Here is a 20,404-nt window from a genome sequence, read left to right as displayed (position 1 = left end):
GCTTGCACCTCATGACCAACATGCACATTTTCTAGCCTTGTAGTGAGATGTAGATGCACATGCCATTCTGCTCAAATCAACATTTTGTCTCAGCCTCATTTCAGCCAGCTCAACTGCATCTTTTGACAGGTAATGGCCATTTGTAAGGCATAAATACATGAGTAATTATTGAAACATTTGGAATATACACATATTAATTAAAAAAACAGTAGATCAGATAAAACATTTTTTTTTATTAATTGGCCATTACCTTAATATGTCATGTGGCATGACTATGATTTATATTGCAAATAATACATGCCACTTCAAACTGGTAAAACAAGTCTATAAATGCACATGGGTCTTTCCATGTCAAATCAACCAAATTTCAGAAACTTCCCCTGCTCAAATTTTTTATTTTGTCAATTACATACATAGCTGTGTTAGCTTTTTTCATTTAATTAACATAGTACATTTTTTATAAGAATGATACATGTATGTATTATAATAAATGCATGCTGACCCTGATCTCTCTGTTTGGTTTTATTCTGCAATAACTGCCCTAAATATATGGTATGTTTTAACTGATTTTGAATTAATCTACAGCACTGCATGAGATTCATTTAAAGCAAATGAGAATAGATGCATTACAAAACTATAATCTTCCGTGCTTTGCTTAAGCATACATTGGTGATGGTACAGAATTTTCATGAGTCAGCCATAAAAATGAACATACCAAAAAAAAAAAAAGCCCAAATCCTCAACTGCTACACAACCAACACCTGCCAAACAGATGAACTGTAATGGAATTAATCCTGGACAGGAATAGGATAGGATAGGACTAACCTAGTAACCTGGATAAATAACCACTCATGCTTACAGAGAAAGAAGACCCCACTCAAACCTGAATGAATATTCACGGATTAAAAGAGGTCTTAACCTGAAACATCTCATCTGTGCACACTCACACATATAGCTACATTTTTCAGTCGACTGTAGTAAGTGCTTTAACAAGTGTAATCAGACAACACTTAATTATAGCTGGAGATCAGTCTGTTTAAAGGGGTCATGCATTTATGATCACATTTTTCCACTTATAATTCTATTAAAGGGTTTTTTCTTAGTTTTCATGACAACATGAAAACTAATTTTTTAGTCAGCTTCATTTCAATAAATGTTCCTTTTGATCTAAAGAAGAACTTAGAAAGATGAAGCTCATTTTTATCTGAACCAACTCAAGGGTAAGGCTAAAAGTAGCCTAACGTCAGTGTAATCTATTAAAAATGCACATCATAAACCTGTCTTTTTAGGCAAGTAGCCTACCAGATATGCGTGATGTCACAATCTCTAGCTGGAGTGCCCAAGCACCCCATCCTGTACCCTTTACCATTCCCCCCGGACTCCATTTCCCATAATCCTTTGCCTGGACACATCAATTGCAATCACCTGTCTCTCATCACCTCATCAGTCTCCCACTATAAGAATGGCACACACAAACACACTATCACTTCGCTGGTGATCGAATGTTTCCTAGTTTTCCAAGTGTCCTAGTTTTGCCCTGCCTGTGTTTTGACCGTGGATTGTTTCCTTGTTTTTGATTGTTTGCTGCCTGCCCTGATCATTGCCTGTTTGTGGATTACTCTTCTGCCTCTGCCTGGGATATTACTGTTTGCTATTTCTGGACCCTGCCTGTTTTGAACACAATCTCTTTTAACAAAGCCTGAAAGTAGATCCCCACTCCGTTGTCATGCCTCCTTCTTTACAGGTGATGCCATAAGACATTTTTTAATATTAATGCATTTGTATTAACTTAATATAATCAATCATAATATAATAAAAACATTGTATGTTACTAATTATAACTCTTTCGTAAAATAATGTCACCTCATTGAACCCAGATTTTGAGAATGCTTATTATTACATTCACAGAGTGAACTTTTTGCTGACTGTTTACAGTGTAAATGGAAATTACTCCCATAATTTGAGCAAAGCCTCAAAGGGCGTAGGAAAAAGGTGGATACACGCTCTGCCTATGCTCACTACATCAAGGAACATTTGACTCCTCATGATATGACCCCTTTAGACTTCCTATGTGCCTCCATCCGGCCTTACACTGCATCACTCTGATGATTTCTCATAGGGCAATGTTTTAAATCAAGGTTTACAAAATGTATCTCTGAGACAACGTGCTCAAACTAACCCACACTTGCACACAGCCAAACACACACACACACACACACTTGTACTTATATATAAAAAAAAAAAAAAGAGACAAAAAAACAGAGGGAGAATGATTATGTCCCTTAATCATGCACCCATAGGCACATTACATAAAAAGCAGAAAAACGTAGGCTGGGGGAAAGTGGAGGGGGATGAGAAAGAGACCTAGAGGGGAAAAAAACAGAAAGAGAGCACTTAAAGGAGAGAGGAGAAGGGATGGGGGGGGGAGAGGCATTTGAGCAGAGAATGACGTCTGTATGAGCGGTTATATAATCGTGCGCTGAACATTGATAATGTCACCATTAGAAGGTTACAGAGAGCAACAGGAATACCAGACAATCTCTCTACAGTCATGTGCAGCATACTTCCACTTGCTTAACGTAATCATGAAGCCACAATACAGCTGCCCCTGCCCCGCGAGACCTTCTACGGCCATTAAATCCGTACTCCGAGACTTATCTGCCCAACACCATCTACAGCCGTTCACAAGTGCTCTGACTGGGCATCTCTGTCAGGTTTGTTTGAGGTCCTCATTTACTTCCCTCAAACACATCTGACATGGTTTCCACCATCAAACATAAAAAGAGATGTTAAGCAGAATGTTTACACTGCTCATTTACATTCAAAGACAGCAAATCAAGGATGAAAAATAACCATATTCTACCATTCAAATGTTTGAGGTCAGTAAGATTTTTTTATTTATTCAGCAATTAAACTGATCAAAAGTAACAGTAAAGACATTTATAATGTTACAAAATATTTTTATTTCAAATAAATGCTGTTCTATTGAACCTTATATTAATCCGAGAATATTCTGGAAACGTACAATGATTTCCACCAAAATGTTACTTAATCATCAAATCAGCAATATAAAAATGTTTTATTAGAATGATTTCTGAAGTAACGGCTGCTGAGGAATAAATACAAGTTTAAAATGTATTCAAATAGAAAACAGCCATTTTAGTCCATTTGACTTGTTCACTATATCTCAGCTCCTCTCTAAAGCCATATAACAGCCTTGTGCGAGGAGCAGACTCAAATTGTCTGCATAATTTCAGTATTACGGTAAATCTTGCATCACTGACATCAATATTTCATATTACTGTATGTAGAAATGACTTCAGCTACAGACCAAGTAAATTGTCCCAACCGTTTCTGTGTAACTGCATTACAATCCATATACAACCTCTTCATCTTGAATGTAGGATTTTTTCATATTTGCATGCTGCAGAAAGCACATTTTGAACTGTTCATAGTTTGCTTAAAAACCTGCATGAGTTAAAAAGCCAGTGACTTTTACAAATGGCCCATGAATCGTTTTAAACCTTGAATGTCTTTCCAGAGAGTTCTCTGGCGCATGCGGCTCATGGCTAAATAAATTTGCTGGATGCAATGCTCACATGATAATCACGATGAATTTCCATTGAGTGCTTCACCTGTCCCTCTTTTCCCTGTGACACTGACACTGAACTCTAGATACACAAAAATAACATTCAAACACGTTAAAGCGGCATGAAGTCATTCGTTTATATTGAGTTGCCAATTTCAGCAGTGATTCCAGTGCAGAATGCTGATAAAAAAGTAAGCACATCTAGATAAATAAACACCCATGTATTTTTACAGAATGCTACCTAAATGTGACTTAATGTCAAAAACAAGCATGACCAAGAGTCAGTGCAAAATACAAACATGGCTGATAGTGGTAGCAGTGACCTAAACCCAAATCCGTGACACATCCTGCTCTGGGCTGACACTTTGATATGATCACTGCAAATAACAAAGCATACCGAAACTAATGAGGCACAACGGAGATATTCTTAGCATAATTCTGGCCTTGCAGCAGAGTACTTTATCAATGAGCTTTCTTCTCATCAGAAAATTTATAATCATGACTGGGGGTGATTGTAGGCATTCAGTACCAGCTTTTAACCCGCATATCTCATTTATTACACCAAGAGAGGTGATAATCTCTATAGCAATTGCTAAATTCTAAGAGTTTTAGACTAAGGGTAAATTTATAAGGTTACAAAAGATTATTTTTCAACTAAATGCTGTTCTTATGAATGTTTTATCCATCAAAGAATCCTCAAAAAATGCATCATAAATATACATCACTAGCCATTGTAGATTTAATTCATCATATCTTTTCAACCTCTCAATCAGACTTTGCATAATTTAATAAGCCCTGAAACGGCTGTTTACAGAAGCTACATGGCAAACTACAAGGAAAAAATCCAACTAACAGATGATCATGTGTGTGTGTGGGTGCAAATATCTGACATTAAATAAAAAGCCATTAGTTTTAGATATTCACTGCCAAACAAAGAGAATTAGTCAGATCAGATGTAGGCATAAACATGCATAGTCTTTTCCAAAATATATGGATAAGGACACATAAGGTGAAAGTTTGTGGCCTGGTAGTAATGTGTTTACAAAAATGAAAAAGTTTTATATTTTGTCATTTTTTATTTAACCCTTATTTAACCAGGGAAATCCTTTGAGAACAAGTCTCTTTTGCGAAGGAGCCCTGGCCAAGAAAGCCGCAATAAAAGTTCCACATAGAACACAAAATATATAAAAAATACATTGAACATACAAGACATACTACGTTTACAGGACAATGAAAAAATTCATCATGACATCCCCCATTGTCACCATAGACTTATCCTAATTTGGGAAGCAGGGACAAGTTCCCGGTACTTTACTAGCCTCTTAAATTGACCAAAGGAGACCAAGTTATCAAGTTTTAAGTCATTCAGTAACAGGTTCCACGCTGATGGGGCAGAAATTCTAAATGCTTGCTTCCCTAACTCTGTGCGAGCCCTAGGCACAACCAGGTGGAGATTATCATTAGACCGCAGAGAGCGAGTGCTGACCTTGAAGGACATAAGCCTACATAAATAAGGGGGCAATGTCCCAATGATGGATTTATATATAAACAGTCGCCAACGGGTTAGCCTGCGCTGAGCAAGGGAGGGCCACTGGACTAGCTTATACAGAGTGCAACAATGTGTAAAAGGTTTGCACCCTGTAATAAATCTCAGTGCACCATGGTAAACTGAATCCAGTTGGTGCAAATATTTATTAGGGGCGTGCATATATAAAAAAAAAAATCACCATAGTCCATAAGAGACAGGAAAGTAGCCTCGACCAGTTTCTTCCTTGTTACAAGAGAAAAGCAGGCCCTATTCCTAAAATAGAACCCTAGCTTTAACCTGAGTTTCCGGGCTAAATTTTGGATATGAGCCTTAAAAGTCAAATGGTCGTCAAGTAAAAGCCCTAAATACTTATACTCAGCCACACGCTCTATTAAATTTCCCTGCAGGGTAACAATGTTTGGAGGGCTAGCTGTAGAGTTCCTATTATTTGAGAACAGGACCGTCTTGGTTTTATTTGCATTCAACACAAGCTTCAAGTCAAATAGCCAAGATTGTACAGCGTCAAAGGCATCCTGCAGGTACTGAAAGGTCTGGTGAAGGGTTTCTCCACAGGTGTAAACGATTGTGTCGTCAGCATAAAAATGAAACAGAGCATTGTGGACATTTGAACCAAGGTCATTTACATAAATAGTAAATAAAACATAAAAAAAAAAAAATCACATATCTAAAGACACACTGCCAAGTTCATATAAAATCAGTAATCACATGGTCTGTCTGCTAATTGTGGATTTTTGTTTTGTTTGCAGTCTGTTTGTGATGTTAATATGCTTCAGAGTGGGCAAACTATTTGCGAACAGGCAGATAAGGACTGAGAGGCTTATCAGAGAGAGCAGCTTTGTTTATTACTTTACTATACATGCAGTTTTTGTTAAATTACTGCGTTTACTTTATTATTTACTATGTTAAAAGTATAAGAAATCAGAAAATTGATATGGGGAAGATGATATTTGTATAGTCTGACTCACCACCGAGTTCTACACACACTGCATCTCCTGCATATTCTACTGAAATATAAATTTTCTAACAATAATCCATGTTTAATAATCCAATAGGGAAGTCGTGGCCTAATGGTTAGAGAGTCGGACTCGTAATCGAAAGGTTGCGAGTTCGAGTCCCCGGCCGGCAGGAATTGTAGGTGGGGGGAGTGAATGTCCAGCGCTCTCTCCACCCTCAATACCACGACTGAGGTGCCCTTGAGCAAGGCACCGAACCCCCAACTGCTCCCCGGGCGCCGCAGCGTGTTCACTGTGTGTGTGTGCATTTGTTCACTACTCACTGCTGTGTGTGTGTGTGCACTTGGATGGGTTAAACGTAGAGCACCAATTTCGAGTATGGGTCACCATACTTGACAATACGTCACGACTTTTTTACTTTTTTTTATGTTTAATTCTGCAGTATTCAGCAGATATTTCCCTCAGAATGGCACAAAAATGTGAAAAAAGTCTGTATCTTTCATCTGGGCCTGCTCAGGGTCTCGTGTCTACCTCTTGACAAAGGTTAGCGTCTACTAATGGGAAAAAGTGAGTTAGAGAATGTAAAAGAGAGCAAGATCAAAGAAAGACAGGTTTAAGTAATGCCTCAAAGTGTATCGAATTTAAGCATGAATGTAGGAACTGATTAGCCTGACTCTAATTGATTACAGTCAAAGAATAGACAGAGCACAGAAGAAACAACAAAGAAAAAAGGAACAATGAGGAAAAGGCACGACATTTCAGGAGGAAGATGAATAGAGTAAAATATAGCAATATATGCAATAAAAGAAATGAAAGAGGCAGATAAAAGAAATGTCCAGTGTTTAACTGTGTTGTGGTCACCAGTATGAAGCTTTGAGAAGACAGTAGTAAAATCCCTTGAATTAAAAAAAATCCAAAAAGTACAGTGCTGCCCTCAAACTGTTTCACAACCTTGAGAAGAAATCTTTCACACTGCATTGATCTGCCAAACTTATACAACCACCTGAGCGACCTCAGGGCAAGGAGAGACAGTGGGCATGAGTTTAAGAAACGGGTGGGCAAGTTCACATCTATTGCTTTTTTACTGCTATTACTATTACTACTTTACTGCTATTAGTACAAAAAAAAACTAGAACAACAATAATTATAGCAATAATTAATTTTAATTACAACAACATATAATGTTCAAGACAGTGGTTTTATTTAATGTCAGTACCAACAATCTGACCTTTGACTCTTGGTATAATCTGTCACCTCAGATCAAAGACCTTCACTGCATTAGAAAAATTTCTTGATGTCTTTGAGAAAGACCAAGTCATCTAGGCATGACAAAATAACTTTTACAATGTGTTTTCAGAGTACAGTTTTATAGGTTTACAGTCTAACTATAAAGCCAGCTCATACAGACACAGAAGAGAAAATTCGTCACAAATTGAGATCGTTGTCCATTAAATTTACATACACTTGTCATGATGTTTTTATTTAAAGTGATACACAGTGTTCGATATGTCTAATTACTTCCTGAGATTTTATCGATCTTATCGATATGAAATATTTTAATTAATATTTCATACATTACACCATGATGTCAGTTACTGGCCACATGACATGCAAGTAAATAAAATATTTAATATGTTTAGTAAGCGTTCTATTTGGATTGTGTTCTTTAAAAGTATTAGTTATTTGAATTTTTATGATTTAATTAAATTTATATCAGTCACAAAACCAGTCATAAGTCGCACTGGTATATTTGTAGCAATAGCAAAAATTACATTGTATGGGTCAAAATGATCGATTTTTCTTTTATGCCAAAAAATCATCAGGATATTAAGTAAAGATCATGTTCCATGAAGATATTTTGTAAATTTACTACCGTAAATATCAAAACTTAATTTTTGCCATGGACTTCATTTGGTTTAAATATCAATTTTAAAAAAATGACCCTTATTGTATTTGTATATGTATGTATGTATGTATGTATGTATATATATATATATGAATGAAATGATGTCCTTTCTTTGACTCTAATCAATTAGATTCAAGCTAATCAATTTCTACATTTATGCTTGAAATGCTGATTTTTTTAATGGTGTCAGACAGGTGTTTTCTCTAATGTTTTTCTTCTTCCCTTCATTGTATCCATTCTCTGCCCCGTCTTTGCTGAGTCTCTTTCATTTTTATCTGTCTACTCAGTTTTTTAGCTTCATGCTCTGTTCACATGGCTGTAGATCTGACACAGAATTTGAACATTCACCACTGCTCTGAGAGCTCTTAAAGGGCTGGAACTTCTTTTAACACACTCAGGTGCAGTAGCGGCTCACTGCCATTTCTGCCTGCCGAGTCACAATGACATGCTTGCCTGCGTGCTAGGGCGAAGCTTGCAGGCCATGCCCCAGTAACCCAGTTTCCCCAGTGCGATAGCTCTGTAACAGCCCAGCAGTGGCCACAGTGTCACCTGTTACCTAACACACACACACACTCACACCAGAGGGGGTGTACCTGTCATATGCCCTCACCACCCACAACTCCAAGTTTCCGTTGAGATTTTTTTTTTGAGTTGCTTTATGAGATTTTCTACTAATGAGAGCCTTTATGCAGAACGATTTAACATTTAGAGCAGAACAGGGCACATCTATCTGCCCACACAGCTCAACAGGACTGAAGAAAGAGAATGACCGACTGAGCCATTCATATGAAACCGATAAAGAGAGCTATATAAAACACTAAAGCCTTCAAAAATACATCTGTGTGAGACATCTTCTGATGAGGTAATGTTGAGCTAATCAATAACTGGCAACTAGTCCACTAAGTAAGTGAATGATAAACAAAGTGAGCGAATTTGGATACTGAGTGCGTTGGAAATGCAGTGAACAAAATGCGGAATTCATTCGGCACAATACACACAGAGCATGAGTATTTTCTAGCAGCTAGTCGTTAGGTGTACATCAACTGTGTACTAGTTTTTGAGGTGCATTATGGGATTGAATGTCAACTGTGGCTTAGGACGCTACTACAAATGGTTGTCCCCTAACATAGTGCACTATATAAAGGTACTGTGGCAATTTCAGACACAGCCAGGGTTTTGCCAAATGTCCATTTGCACAGTTTGGACAGCATGTGACTGACTGCAAACAACTATTCTTTTCTTGATCAACACTATATTTACAAGCAAACATCTTAACACATGAATCTGATTCAATATCGGTCACACCACAGTTACAGAACAGCATACTGCTTCAATACATTAAGTGACCACTGGGTAATAATCAGCGCGTTACTAACATGGCTAATTAATTGCCAACTTAATTAACCATGACACAGGCTGATTCACAATCTCTCCCTTTCAATCTCCCACCCCTGTCACTACAGACCGATCAAATACACATGAAACACTAAAATAAATGTACATGGATCAGGATTCACTTCACGCTCTCTTTGAATTGGCAGTAAATTGAAAGAAGGTATCAAAATTTGCATGTGACAAAAAGACACTCTGAAAAAGTCTGCAATGTAACAATGTAGGGTTTAAATGAAACATAGCATCTCATGCTCTTTGTAGGCTTGACAGTAAATAAACCATCACTGAGGGAAAGAATAACAGATGAACGTTCAGAGTTTTGAAACCAGCTGCACAGGTTTTAATCTAATTTGATGTCTGATGGTTCTGATATACTTTCGTTCGAGATCTATCTGAATTTGTTATGTGTTACCTAAAGCATACTACATGCTTGTTTTATCCTGTCAACTGTTTCCAAATGCTCTGCTCAAAAAGCTCTTGGATTATTAGATGTGCACATACTTTGACAAATGAGCAAAATAGGTTTGAATTGTGCTGTGACCACACCTCCCCTTCTACTTTTTCCATCAGATCTGTTCATTTATATATTACTTTTCTCAGCCAAAGCATTATCCAGAGCAACCACCAGCAGTGTGCTGGAGGACCATGTAACAGCCATAAGGTGTCAACACCAGCAGCTATCTGGCCAGCAGGTTTACATGCCTTCCCTCTTTCAAGAAACTCTCTTGGAATTTGTATGCCCACATTGAATCAGGACTTGATTTAAACATTTCTCTCATTCTTTTTACAGAAATGTCACCATCTCTTTATAGGGGAATTATGACCCACAAAAAGCACAGGGTGTGCACCATCTGCTGGCATCACTACTTCTTCCAGCAGCAGCCTAGGTTTCCCCATCCCGTTACTGACCAACTCCCATTTAAACAGGAATGGTGGGGGGTTAAAAAACAAAACAGCCTTCAAACATATTTTTGAGTGCTTTTCAGTGCTGTACAGCTGAGGAGAACACTGTTACTGATTTGATAATTTAGGATGATGTTTTTCAATGCAACAAAGCAGTTCAAGTGTGAATCCTTCACACCAGTACATTATCAAACATAAACCAATTTGTTCATAGATTAATCTGATGTCTTTGAGTTTCATTCAGGCAAGCACAGAATAAAAAAAACTGAAACTAGATTGAGGACTGACAGCTGCCCTCGTGCTGAGCCAGGCATAGACCAACTACACAAACAATAAAGCCTTTATAATACAATCAAACAAGTCACCAATATCTCAAATAATGTTTAACTTGCATCCATTTGTTAACCAGAAACACCAACAAATTAACTACACATAAAATGAGCCAATAAGCGAGATCAAAGTCATTTTAGACCGAAAATTATAAGTGAGTTACGAGAGAAACAAAAATCTGAAGGTGTAACCGTGAACACATGCTAACTTTTTATTCCCCTCGACGAAATCCAGGGCATGACGTCACTGCCACCGGCTCATGGTTCTCAAGTCATGCGTTACATAACTTGCAATCTTTTCATAAGTGCTTTTATTCCTTTATTACGTTCAAACTTTCAACAGGCATATCGGCATCGTTAAAAACATTATCTATAACTTCAGTCCATAAGAGGCTGTGAAAGAAAACGGAGTAGGATTGGATTTTATTCTGCTGTTCCCCTTGACCTCCATTAAAAACACACAGAGACGTCAACTCGACCAATGAATGAATATGTATATGCAGACTCCCATAATCCGTCCGACCATCTGACACTTATACATAACCACATTCCAGGAATATGGCATTTCACAAGAAGTACAGGGGTGAAAAGTACAGAGGCTGTCCTTAACAATTAAGAAATAAATTACTTAAATCACAAAGAATGTATTTCAAGAAAAACAAATGTACTTCTCGCTACAAATGAAACGAGACAGAAACACTCACGTTCTATCAGCTGCAACTTTAACTGCGCGACCAGAACGTCTACAGCAGCATGTAAACCCGTGATGGGCGCTTGCACCGGGCGCCTTTAACACAATGACACACTTCTTCTCGTTTGCTCTAATTTCACAAACTAAACCAAGCAACAACCGGCTGGACTCACCTAATCAGAGGCAGCAATGAAAACCAGACTTCAACAGAAAAGTTGCAAGGAATGTCCAGCGACGAGACACACCGGGAGCGTTTTTTGCCTGCCTTACACTTGCAATCGGGTTACATAACCGGCACCGTTTCTGTGGGCAATGAGTGACTTCCAGGGCGCTTTTTTTTCATTCACTGATGTTCATTTTCCAACGCACACACCTCACGCTTTACGTCATCAGCCGTCGTCACACCTTAAAAGGAGCGAAGGGGCGTGGCCGGACCGGATTAGCCAGAGTCGGGCGCACACCCTCAGCCTCGCTCTCAAACGGTTTGAACGACGGCCAGAGGATGTCATCGGCGGAGAATTAAGGAGGCCGTGTCTCAGTGAAGCAAGCTCTTCGTGTGGAAATAAGGGGGGGGCATGGGTTACAGATTTAGTAGGTTATTACAAATACCATTAGAGTGAACGATGCTTTTTTATATATATGTCAGTTACGCTCGAGTTTCCCAAATGACGTGGGAGTTCTGTAGGCAGTTATGTTATGTAAGGACTATTGTTTCATAAAGTATATTTCGCTGCTTATTAGTTTGTCGCTGTAAACGATGCCTTAACATATTGCGTCGCCCCTAACTTAACCCCCATCTGGACCAAGCGAGCACGAGCTCCAGCGGTGGGGTTGGGGTTGCATGTGTTTTCTAGGCTATAATAACTTACCAATATTTATGTCAACGGTGTTTTCAAACGTTTCTGCAACCATAAAAGTTATTTAGATTACACGTTGGTCAGAGCGAATGTTTACAACCGTCTCCAAATAGAGCTCACGTTAGTTGAGTTTGTCTGAGGTGGTAACCATGGTAACAGTACGCCACTAACGCGCTTTCCAAGTACGTCAACAAATTTTAAAAAGTAACCTACTGACATGATTCAGAATTTTGTTAGCCTATATATCACAAAACTATTTGATTTCCCCTGTAGACCTTACGTTCAAGAACGTTACAGACAGAAATTCACTGCATAATTCGTCGTACCCTGATTCATGTTTTCTTAACCCTTAAAATTCCAGTTGTTTGGGCGCGTAATAGAGAACACATACACACACACACATATATATATATATATATATATGTCATTATTTATAGATCAGTGGAAGAGACATAGTTCTTCGAAGCGGAAAGATTTTCTTTCAAACTGTACACACGGGCGGGAGGGGGTTTAATTGGATCGTGCTGCTGTGGACTGTAACTAGGTCATGTCACACAGCTGATCCATACTGAGTCACTCTTGCTGTAAACGCCTGTAAACTGTCTTATTTAAGGATAGTTCACCCAAAAATTTAAACTCTCATCATCCTCAGGTCTTTTCAAACGTGTTTGACTTTTTTTTTTTTTTGTGCAACATCAGTTAAAATTTATTTATGTTGGTAAGTAACCAAAGACTTTTGGTGAAGCAAAACTGTTATAATTTTTCAAAATATCTTCTTTTGTGTTGTGCAGAAAAAGAAAGTCATATAGTTTTGGAATGACAAGGGTAAGTAAATGATGACAAAATTTTTTCATATTTGTGTGAACTATTCATTCAATATGCATTTTGTTTCTTTGTCAATTATAAGGTAATTCACTTCGAATTTTAGTAATTTTAGGTGTATTATCCTTTAAAATATAATATTTTAAGTCAACCAATTAAACTGCATTCATTTAGTGACTAGCAAATGTGCATATACAGAGAATATACTCATTACACACAGTATACACATGGACTATAAATAGTGCTAATTATGGCATCATGCAGAATGTTGTATAATTGGAAATAGGAAATTGAGACATTTGGGACGTGAAAGAGAGTGAAGAAAAGAGAGGGTGTTTGGTGTTTAAGTACAGATCAGAGCACACATTGCGGTCCCAGTGCCCTGGCAGAACACCCAATGAGTCAGTGTGCTGGCTCACGCCAATGTACCAGCCTGAGCTCAGTGAATAACTGGTCCAGGATCTGAGCCCGGCAAGATGGCTACTTCTAGACCAGTAGTCTAGATCATTAGCAACAGCAAATCATTACTGATCAGAAATGACAGTGCATAAATCAAAATAAAACACAGAGTTACCACTGAATGCTGAGCACATATACATTTCTCTTGTGCAGACAGTTTAGATAAATGTGTTTCCGAGCCTCAAATTAGCTTCTGTGGATTACTCTATGAGAGAATTTAGAATAATTTATAATTATTATTTTTTTCTGTCTCTCTTTTCTCTCTCTCTCTCTCAGACTGAACTTGAAGGGATCGCTCTAAAAATTCCAAGATAATATGAGAGAGAAGCCGGTCTCCATGGCAATGGTCGCTAGTCAGTGAATCACCCTTAGTTACTTTCGCGCAATCAAAATACAGGATGAGAACCCAAATTGTGTCCATGGTAACTTAGTGGATGTGTTCCACTTGAGGAACAGGATTTTGGTTTTGCAGGTTGAGACGGGACTCATACTTAGACCAAAAATATTCGGCGACGTCTGAACCCGTTTCTGGCCTTTGGTTTTGCTTCAGATCCTATTACAGCACTACAGTAGATCTGCTCCATGAGACTCTTAACCGACTACAGCTGTCTCATACTTAGCACGAATCACTAAATATGAGCAGAATTATGTGACTACTGTATTAAACGCATTTCATCTATTATGTAACTGTGCTGACGAGGTGAAGTGGCCAACTAACCAACAGACAAAAAGTGAAACCCCATCTTTAATGGACATGTACTTCCCCTTCCTTAATTCAGCTTTCTACCATGTGTATCAGGCATCGTCAATAGATATATGATTTATATATTAAATGTATTATCATTTAATACACTTAAAATTACAATATATATAAATGATTTATTTTAGATGCGATCTTTAAGTCTGAACTGGTCAAGACTTTTCTGACCTCAGTCAAGTCATGTATTGTGTAACTGTAGAAAGCCACACTCACATGCACACAGGAAATGGGGAGGATTATACAACATCCTCTCACCTCTGCATGTGTGTTTATACGACGGGAGTGAGTCACAGGGAATAATAAGGGAAGATTCATACGCACACACACACATACCCACCCATACGCTCAAGCACGTATGCACACGGACCTGGATTAATAATTATAATGATGACGTACAAATAGATTAAATATCTTCGTCATCTCTGTGTGTCTGGGGAGGCAGGAGTGAGGAGACACAATGAGTGAAACAGAAATAGACAGACTGCTAGTGGTTCTATCGTGTGCTATGTAGATTTCAGGTCAGGACTGCTAAGTCTGAGGAACAGTTGGATAACAGCGATCCTTGACCTATTTATCTGTAATGGCCCCCCCCACTGTGGAGCTGCAGTTGCTTCTAATAAGACCTGTATTTTGCAGTCATTCATCTTTTCTTCCAACTTCCCCTCAGTTCTTTTCTCTTCTGTATGTGCCAAAGTATTGCTGCACTAACATTAACCCGTGACCTCTCCATCTCCTATCTCCATCTGTGTTATCAAGACATGAAGACCATGTAGGTCCCATTTAGTCAAGACGTGGATGTCTGTACCTGTCTGAAAACCAATCCTGAAGATTGGGCCAGTTTTTCTGCTCCCTTAGATATCAGATGCTTATTCACACACTTTTATCCACTCTTACAACACAGTGGTGATATCAGTAAGAACTGAACTGGCAGCCATTCAGTTACTTTTGATGAGCTATAACTATACCAACCCACTTTCAACATACTCAAAAAAAGTAATTCTAGTGCTGTCAAACGATTAATTGCGATTAATCACATCCAAAATAAACATAATATATGTGTGTGTGTGCTGTGTAGATTTATTATGTATATATAAACACACACATACTGTATATATTTTGAAAATATTTACATTTATATTATATATAAATATATTTAATATACAAATATAACATATTTTTCTTAAATATGTACATGCATATGTATTTATTTATACATAATAAATCTACACAGTACACACACATATATTATGTACACAAAAACGTTTATTTTGGATGCAATTAATCACGATTAATCATTTAACAGCACTAAATAATTCATAAAAAAATGAGTAAAAGTTATAATCCAAGTGTAAGAATTCAACTGATCAAATTAAATACATGTGCTGAAACTTCCCTCTTCTGATCTGAGTACCATGAACACAAAATACTCAAGTTTGCTTTTTAAAAAGTAATTTTCAAACCTTACATTTTTTTTATAACATTAAACTGTACAGTATCAGCAATAGTGGATTGTTATTTTTGTTGTATATCGAGGTTTTGTTTGTTAGGAACTATATTATCAGAATTATTTAAAAGAATAGTTCATCATAACATGAAAATTCTACATCCAAGATGTAGATTAGTTTGTTTCTTCATCAGAACAGATGAGAAATTGAGCATTTCTCCACTTGCTCACCAATGGATCCTCTGTAGTGAATTCTGAATCCGTCAGAATAAGAGCTCAAACAGCTGATAAAAACATCACAATAATCCACAAGTAACCCACACCAATCCAGTCCATCAATTAGCATCTTGTGAAGTGAAAAGTTGCATATCTGTAATAAATCCTTCATTAGACATTTTTAACTTCAAACCATTGTTTCTGGCTAAAATTCAAGTCCTCTTTGCATAATATTACTCATTCTGATGGCACCTGCAGAGCATCCAATTTAAGTGATGTAATGCTAAATTACTCCAAATCTATTCTGATGGCCTGAGGGCGAGAACATTTTCAGCAGATTTTCATTTTAGAGTGAACTATTCCTTAATAAGATAACATCTATTAAATATGAGTCCTATATATTTTATTATGTGACGGGCCTAATGTTTTAGAAAAACAGTCGGTTAATTATTGTTATAGTCACAGTTAAATAATCACAGGTTATGTGTTGTTTAACTACACTCTTTAGCCTTGACTATAGCATGGCGTCTCATGTTTTATTGCTTAAACATGAACTTCTATTGTTGTATTATTTAGAGTTAAGTAGACTAGTTCTGCTGACAGCAGTGTAGAGTCCTGTAGTGTAGAGTTACTCAACTGGGCTGCACAGCTCACAGAGGGGGTAGAATGGAGATATAGTTGTAAACAGTGGGCAGAGAAAACGACAGAGCTGGATGGGAAAGCAGGAAATTCGAATAATTCTCCTTTTCCACTCTTCCTCTTCCATCCAGACATGCTCTCAATATTTCCGCAGGGATGTTTCCCTGCTTTTCCTGCCCAGCTTCATCCCTCAAGGCATTTAACTCACTTTTCCCTTTTGTCTGTTTCTCAATCATCATCATTTTTGGCTCAGTCTGCTTTAGCAGTTGGTGTGTAAAAGCCCTCATTCCTTCCATTACCAGATGATAAACAGCACTGTAAGGATCTGTCCAGACCAGAACCCATTCATGAACTCATCAAAACCCAAATGCATTCTTGGGGGAGTGATTTGATGTAACTTGATGCAGACTGTCTAAGGGGTTCAAAGACCCTTTTCGTTTGTATAATATTAAACATATGAAATATATAGCCTGCTTTATTCTGAAACTTTACTGATGTGACCTTAATTTTCTTAACTGTTCATTGCTTTAGGTACAAAATGCTAAGGAATGAGTTTAAAGTGCCCATTAGTGGTAGAGCTCAAGGCTTATTCTAGACTTGGTCTTGTCATAGTCTCAACTATGAATATGCAGGGGTTTATTTTGAATTACAATTTGATTGAAACTACATACACACATCCCTTCTTTGGCGCATTTCTGCATGCAAGTGCATCTTCCTGTGTTGCCTAGGGGTCATGTTCTCTTGTCTAAACTAGGCTGAGAAATGCAGAAACCTCTCAATAATCATGATTTCACTGCCCTCCATCACTGTCCCTAGCTTAGTCTCAGGCTGATTCACTTGTCAAACCTGATTACAGTGAGTTTCCACTTGATTACAAATATGCATAGCTTGAAAGCTGTAGCAACCACTTCTGGGCCCGTATTCACAAAATGTTTTATCTTACCACTAAGAGTTAAAGGAAAAGTTTTTAGCTAAGAGTTTTCTCTTAAGACCTATTCACAGACCTGCTGAGACAAAAATTTACTAAGGAATAGAGAGAAGTCTTAAGCAAAGAGTAAGGGCAAGGCTGACCTCGTTGCTATGGATGATGTAAGCATGCTTACTAACTATGCACACAGTGATTGGCTGATAGTGGAGGGGCCTCTGTCAGAGATTTATTCATAGAAATATTGTAGAGCGCGGTATTATGTTGCCAATCCAAATTTGGATTTTGGGATGTAAAAACGTGTGCAAATAAATGTAGCGGGTTTGTAAAATATTTACACTCTGAGGCAGGTTGCTGGCAAACAGCCATTTTAGGATAGTTTGTGGCTTGGTCTTAAGCCCGAAACACACTGCATGATTTTCGGCTGTCCCCGACGAAAGACTGGCATCGTGAAGCAATCGCGGCGATTTCTGATTGGCCACGATTGTTTCACGATGCCAATCTTTCGTCTGGGACAGCCAAAAATCGTGCAGTGTGTCTCGGACATTAGCAACTTAGGAGTCCTCTTCACTACTCCTAATGTTTCACAGATTTAGGAGGTGGTTTTAACGCTAAAGGCTTTGTGAAATACTCTTGGAGCAAAAATGTAGGACTCCTTGGCCTGGTTTCACAGACAGGGCTTAGACTAAACCAGGATTAGGCCATAGTTCATTACTGGGGTGCATTTTGAGACAAAACAAAGGCACTGATATATTTTATGATGAGTCAGTGCAAGTTTCTTTCAGTTGAAACAGCTCAGACTTTTAGTCATTTTAGTCTAGGACTAGTCTTAAGCCTTGTCTGTGAAACTCGGGGCTAAATTTAGGACTGACACGCCCATTATTTTTAAGATTTTCTCCTAAATCAGCAAGTTATGAGCTACTTTTATCCTTAAGATGTTTTGTGAATACGGTTTGTATGAAATTTTAGTCATGCTAAATTATTATATTGAGTATAAGTGTGAGTGCTTTTGTTTTCACATTTAACCAAAGAGACAGCATTAAAATAGTACATTAAATGTCACATTGTTCTGAGAGATCCAATATTTATGTAAATCATAAAGATATATTAGAGGCATAGAGCAATCTAAATAAAATAAAATATTCTGATAATTAATTCATTTCATTTATATTATCCTAAAAAGGGGCACAAACAATGGACAGATGGAGTGATTTATTTGCTACATTGATCTAAAACACATCATGTCAACATATTAACTCTTACCACACTCGGAACTGTCATTTTAAACAATATTTATAAATGATAAAATGTCTAGTAAGAACCACAATACTCCTAGGGCTTCAAAAGTGTGAATTTCCAGTAAAAATGGAAAAAATGTAAAGTTCCAGAGGACAGCTTTAACTGATAAATAAAACGACATGAAATTATCAATTTGGGATTTTTTAACTTAATCACACAGACACACACTAGTTTTAAACAACCAACTGTCTACATGACCACTGCATGTTTGTGTAAAAAAAACAAGGGAAGACATTGAAATTACCCAGAAGGCCTAAGGTCTGAATACAACGGCTTGAAATCAGAATTGGGATTCATGTATGGGATAGACTGAAATGGCTCCGAATATGACAATGCAGGAGCAATGAACTTTCATGAGAACAGTGTGTCTTCTCTTCTGTCCTTTATTAACCCTGCACAAAAACACAGATTAGCATCTAACACCTTCTGACACGACCTTCAGCCAGACTAAAGATGGCCTTGACCATTCCGTGAGATGAAGGAGAAATCAGGCATCTTCTCTCTGATAGAAGTAAACACAGAGAGATGGTGTCACTCCATTACGATGCTCTGGTTCAGGAATGAATAAGACAGAGTGTTGTGTGTGTGTTTCCATCTCTCCCTGTAGTTTTTATAGTCTTGCTTAATCCTGTTTTCCCTCTCTATATTGGCGTGATCCCTCATTCCATGCAGCGTAAACGAAGAGTGCCAGAACCACATGGACGGCAAACACAGCAACGATGGCGGCATAGAAGTAGCTGTCACTGCTGGAGTATCCCAGAGAAGCTGTGAAGAATTAAGCAGAAATCATGAATTATCAAAGCAAATCAGCACCTAAGGGCTTAATATACTAACCTGTTGTGACATACTAAATATTATTATTTTAGAACATAAAAAGTTGGTTTATCAGCCTTTGGAAGCAAAATACCTTCAAAGAGAAAAGACTTTGATGCAAAATACAGTCCGATGGGTAGAGTTATCATCAGAAGAGTGAAAAACAATAGTGTCTTGAGTACAGAGACAAGTGAACCGTCATTCCTGAATGAATGCAAGGAAGAAAGTGACAAGGAGAGAGATTAGACTAATTAAACTAGTCGAAATATGCGCTTTAAATCATTTGAAATTCTACAGTGATATTAATTAATGTACAATTTAAATTTACACTTAGTCATTGTAATTCTGGTTTAAGGTCACGTGCAGTCTGAGCAGAAAAGGCACATCATATGCAATATCTTACCCTCTGAAATCAGGCGCGGTTGGAGGCATGGAGTCCACGGGTGTTTTATCGTAATTTTGCATTTTGTATTTTTATGTATGGACAATAAAAACAGAAGAAAGGTATGGGAACTCAGCAGCTCGTAATTCCGTGCTGCGACATCTTGAATGATTTGCGCGTCCGGGTTTTTGTCACATGATGCGGATGAAGGTGACAGCAGTGCAGCGCGCGTTTTTGCGCATGTCCGCTAGGGGGCGCCGCTGCACTGATACGACCTAAACTGGGTTTGGGAACCTACCGCGCTGCACATCTTTTATGTCTTCCTTTATGTCTTCCTGGTTCAAATCAGATTATTGAAGAATTATGAAAGAGAGCTCAATAAAATAAGTATGTCGGATAAAATAACCTATAAGTACATTTTTGGAAATGTCTTTGTCATAATAACAAATTGCAACATTTAATTATTTTGGTTTATT

General features: G+C 37.8%; 2 protein-coding genes across 2 annotated transcripts in view; both read right to left on the bottom strand.

Annotated features, from left to right (window-relative positions):
- Positions 1-11,688, bottom strand: part of LOC306871889 (neuronal PAS domain-containing protein 2-like) — a 54,576-nt gene extending 42,888 nt beyond the window's left edge. The window contains exon 1 of the mRNA XM_079420124.1: positions 11,486-11,688. The gene's annotated coding sequence lies outside the window, so the exon portion shown is untranslated. The remainder of the gene's footprint in view (positions 1-11,485) is intronic.
- Positions 11,689-18,503: 6,815 nt separating this feature from the next.
- Positions 18,504-20,134, bottom strand: LOC306871909 (vacuolar ATPase assembly integral membrane protein vma21-like). The gene is made up of 3 exons (XM_079420158.1): positions 19,950-20,134; positions 19,641-19,750; positions 18,504-19,498 (listed from the first exon to the last, which is right to left on the bottom strand). The coding sequence occupies exons 1-3, from the start codon at positions 20,009-20,011 to the stop codon at positions 19,356-19,358; spliced, it is 315 nt and encodes a 104-aa protein (XP_079276284.1). The 5' UTR covers positions 20,012-20,134; the 3' UTR covers positions 18,504-19,355.
- Between the last annotated feature and the right edge of the window lie 270 nt (positions 20,135-20,404).

Source organism: Barbus barbus (assembly GCF_936440315.1).
Source record: "Barbus barbus genome assembly, chromosome: 6".
Lineage (NCBI taxonomy): Eukaryota > Metazoa > Chordata > Actinopteri > Cypriniformes > Cyprinidae > Barbus > Barbus barbus.
Note: the sequence above shows the minus strand (reverse complement) of the source record. Positions and strands in the feature narration are given on the sequence as shown.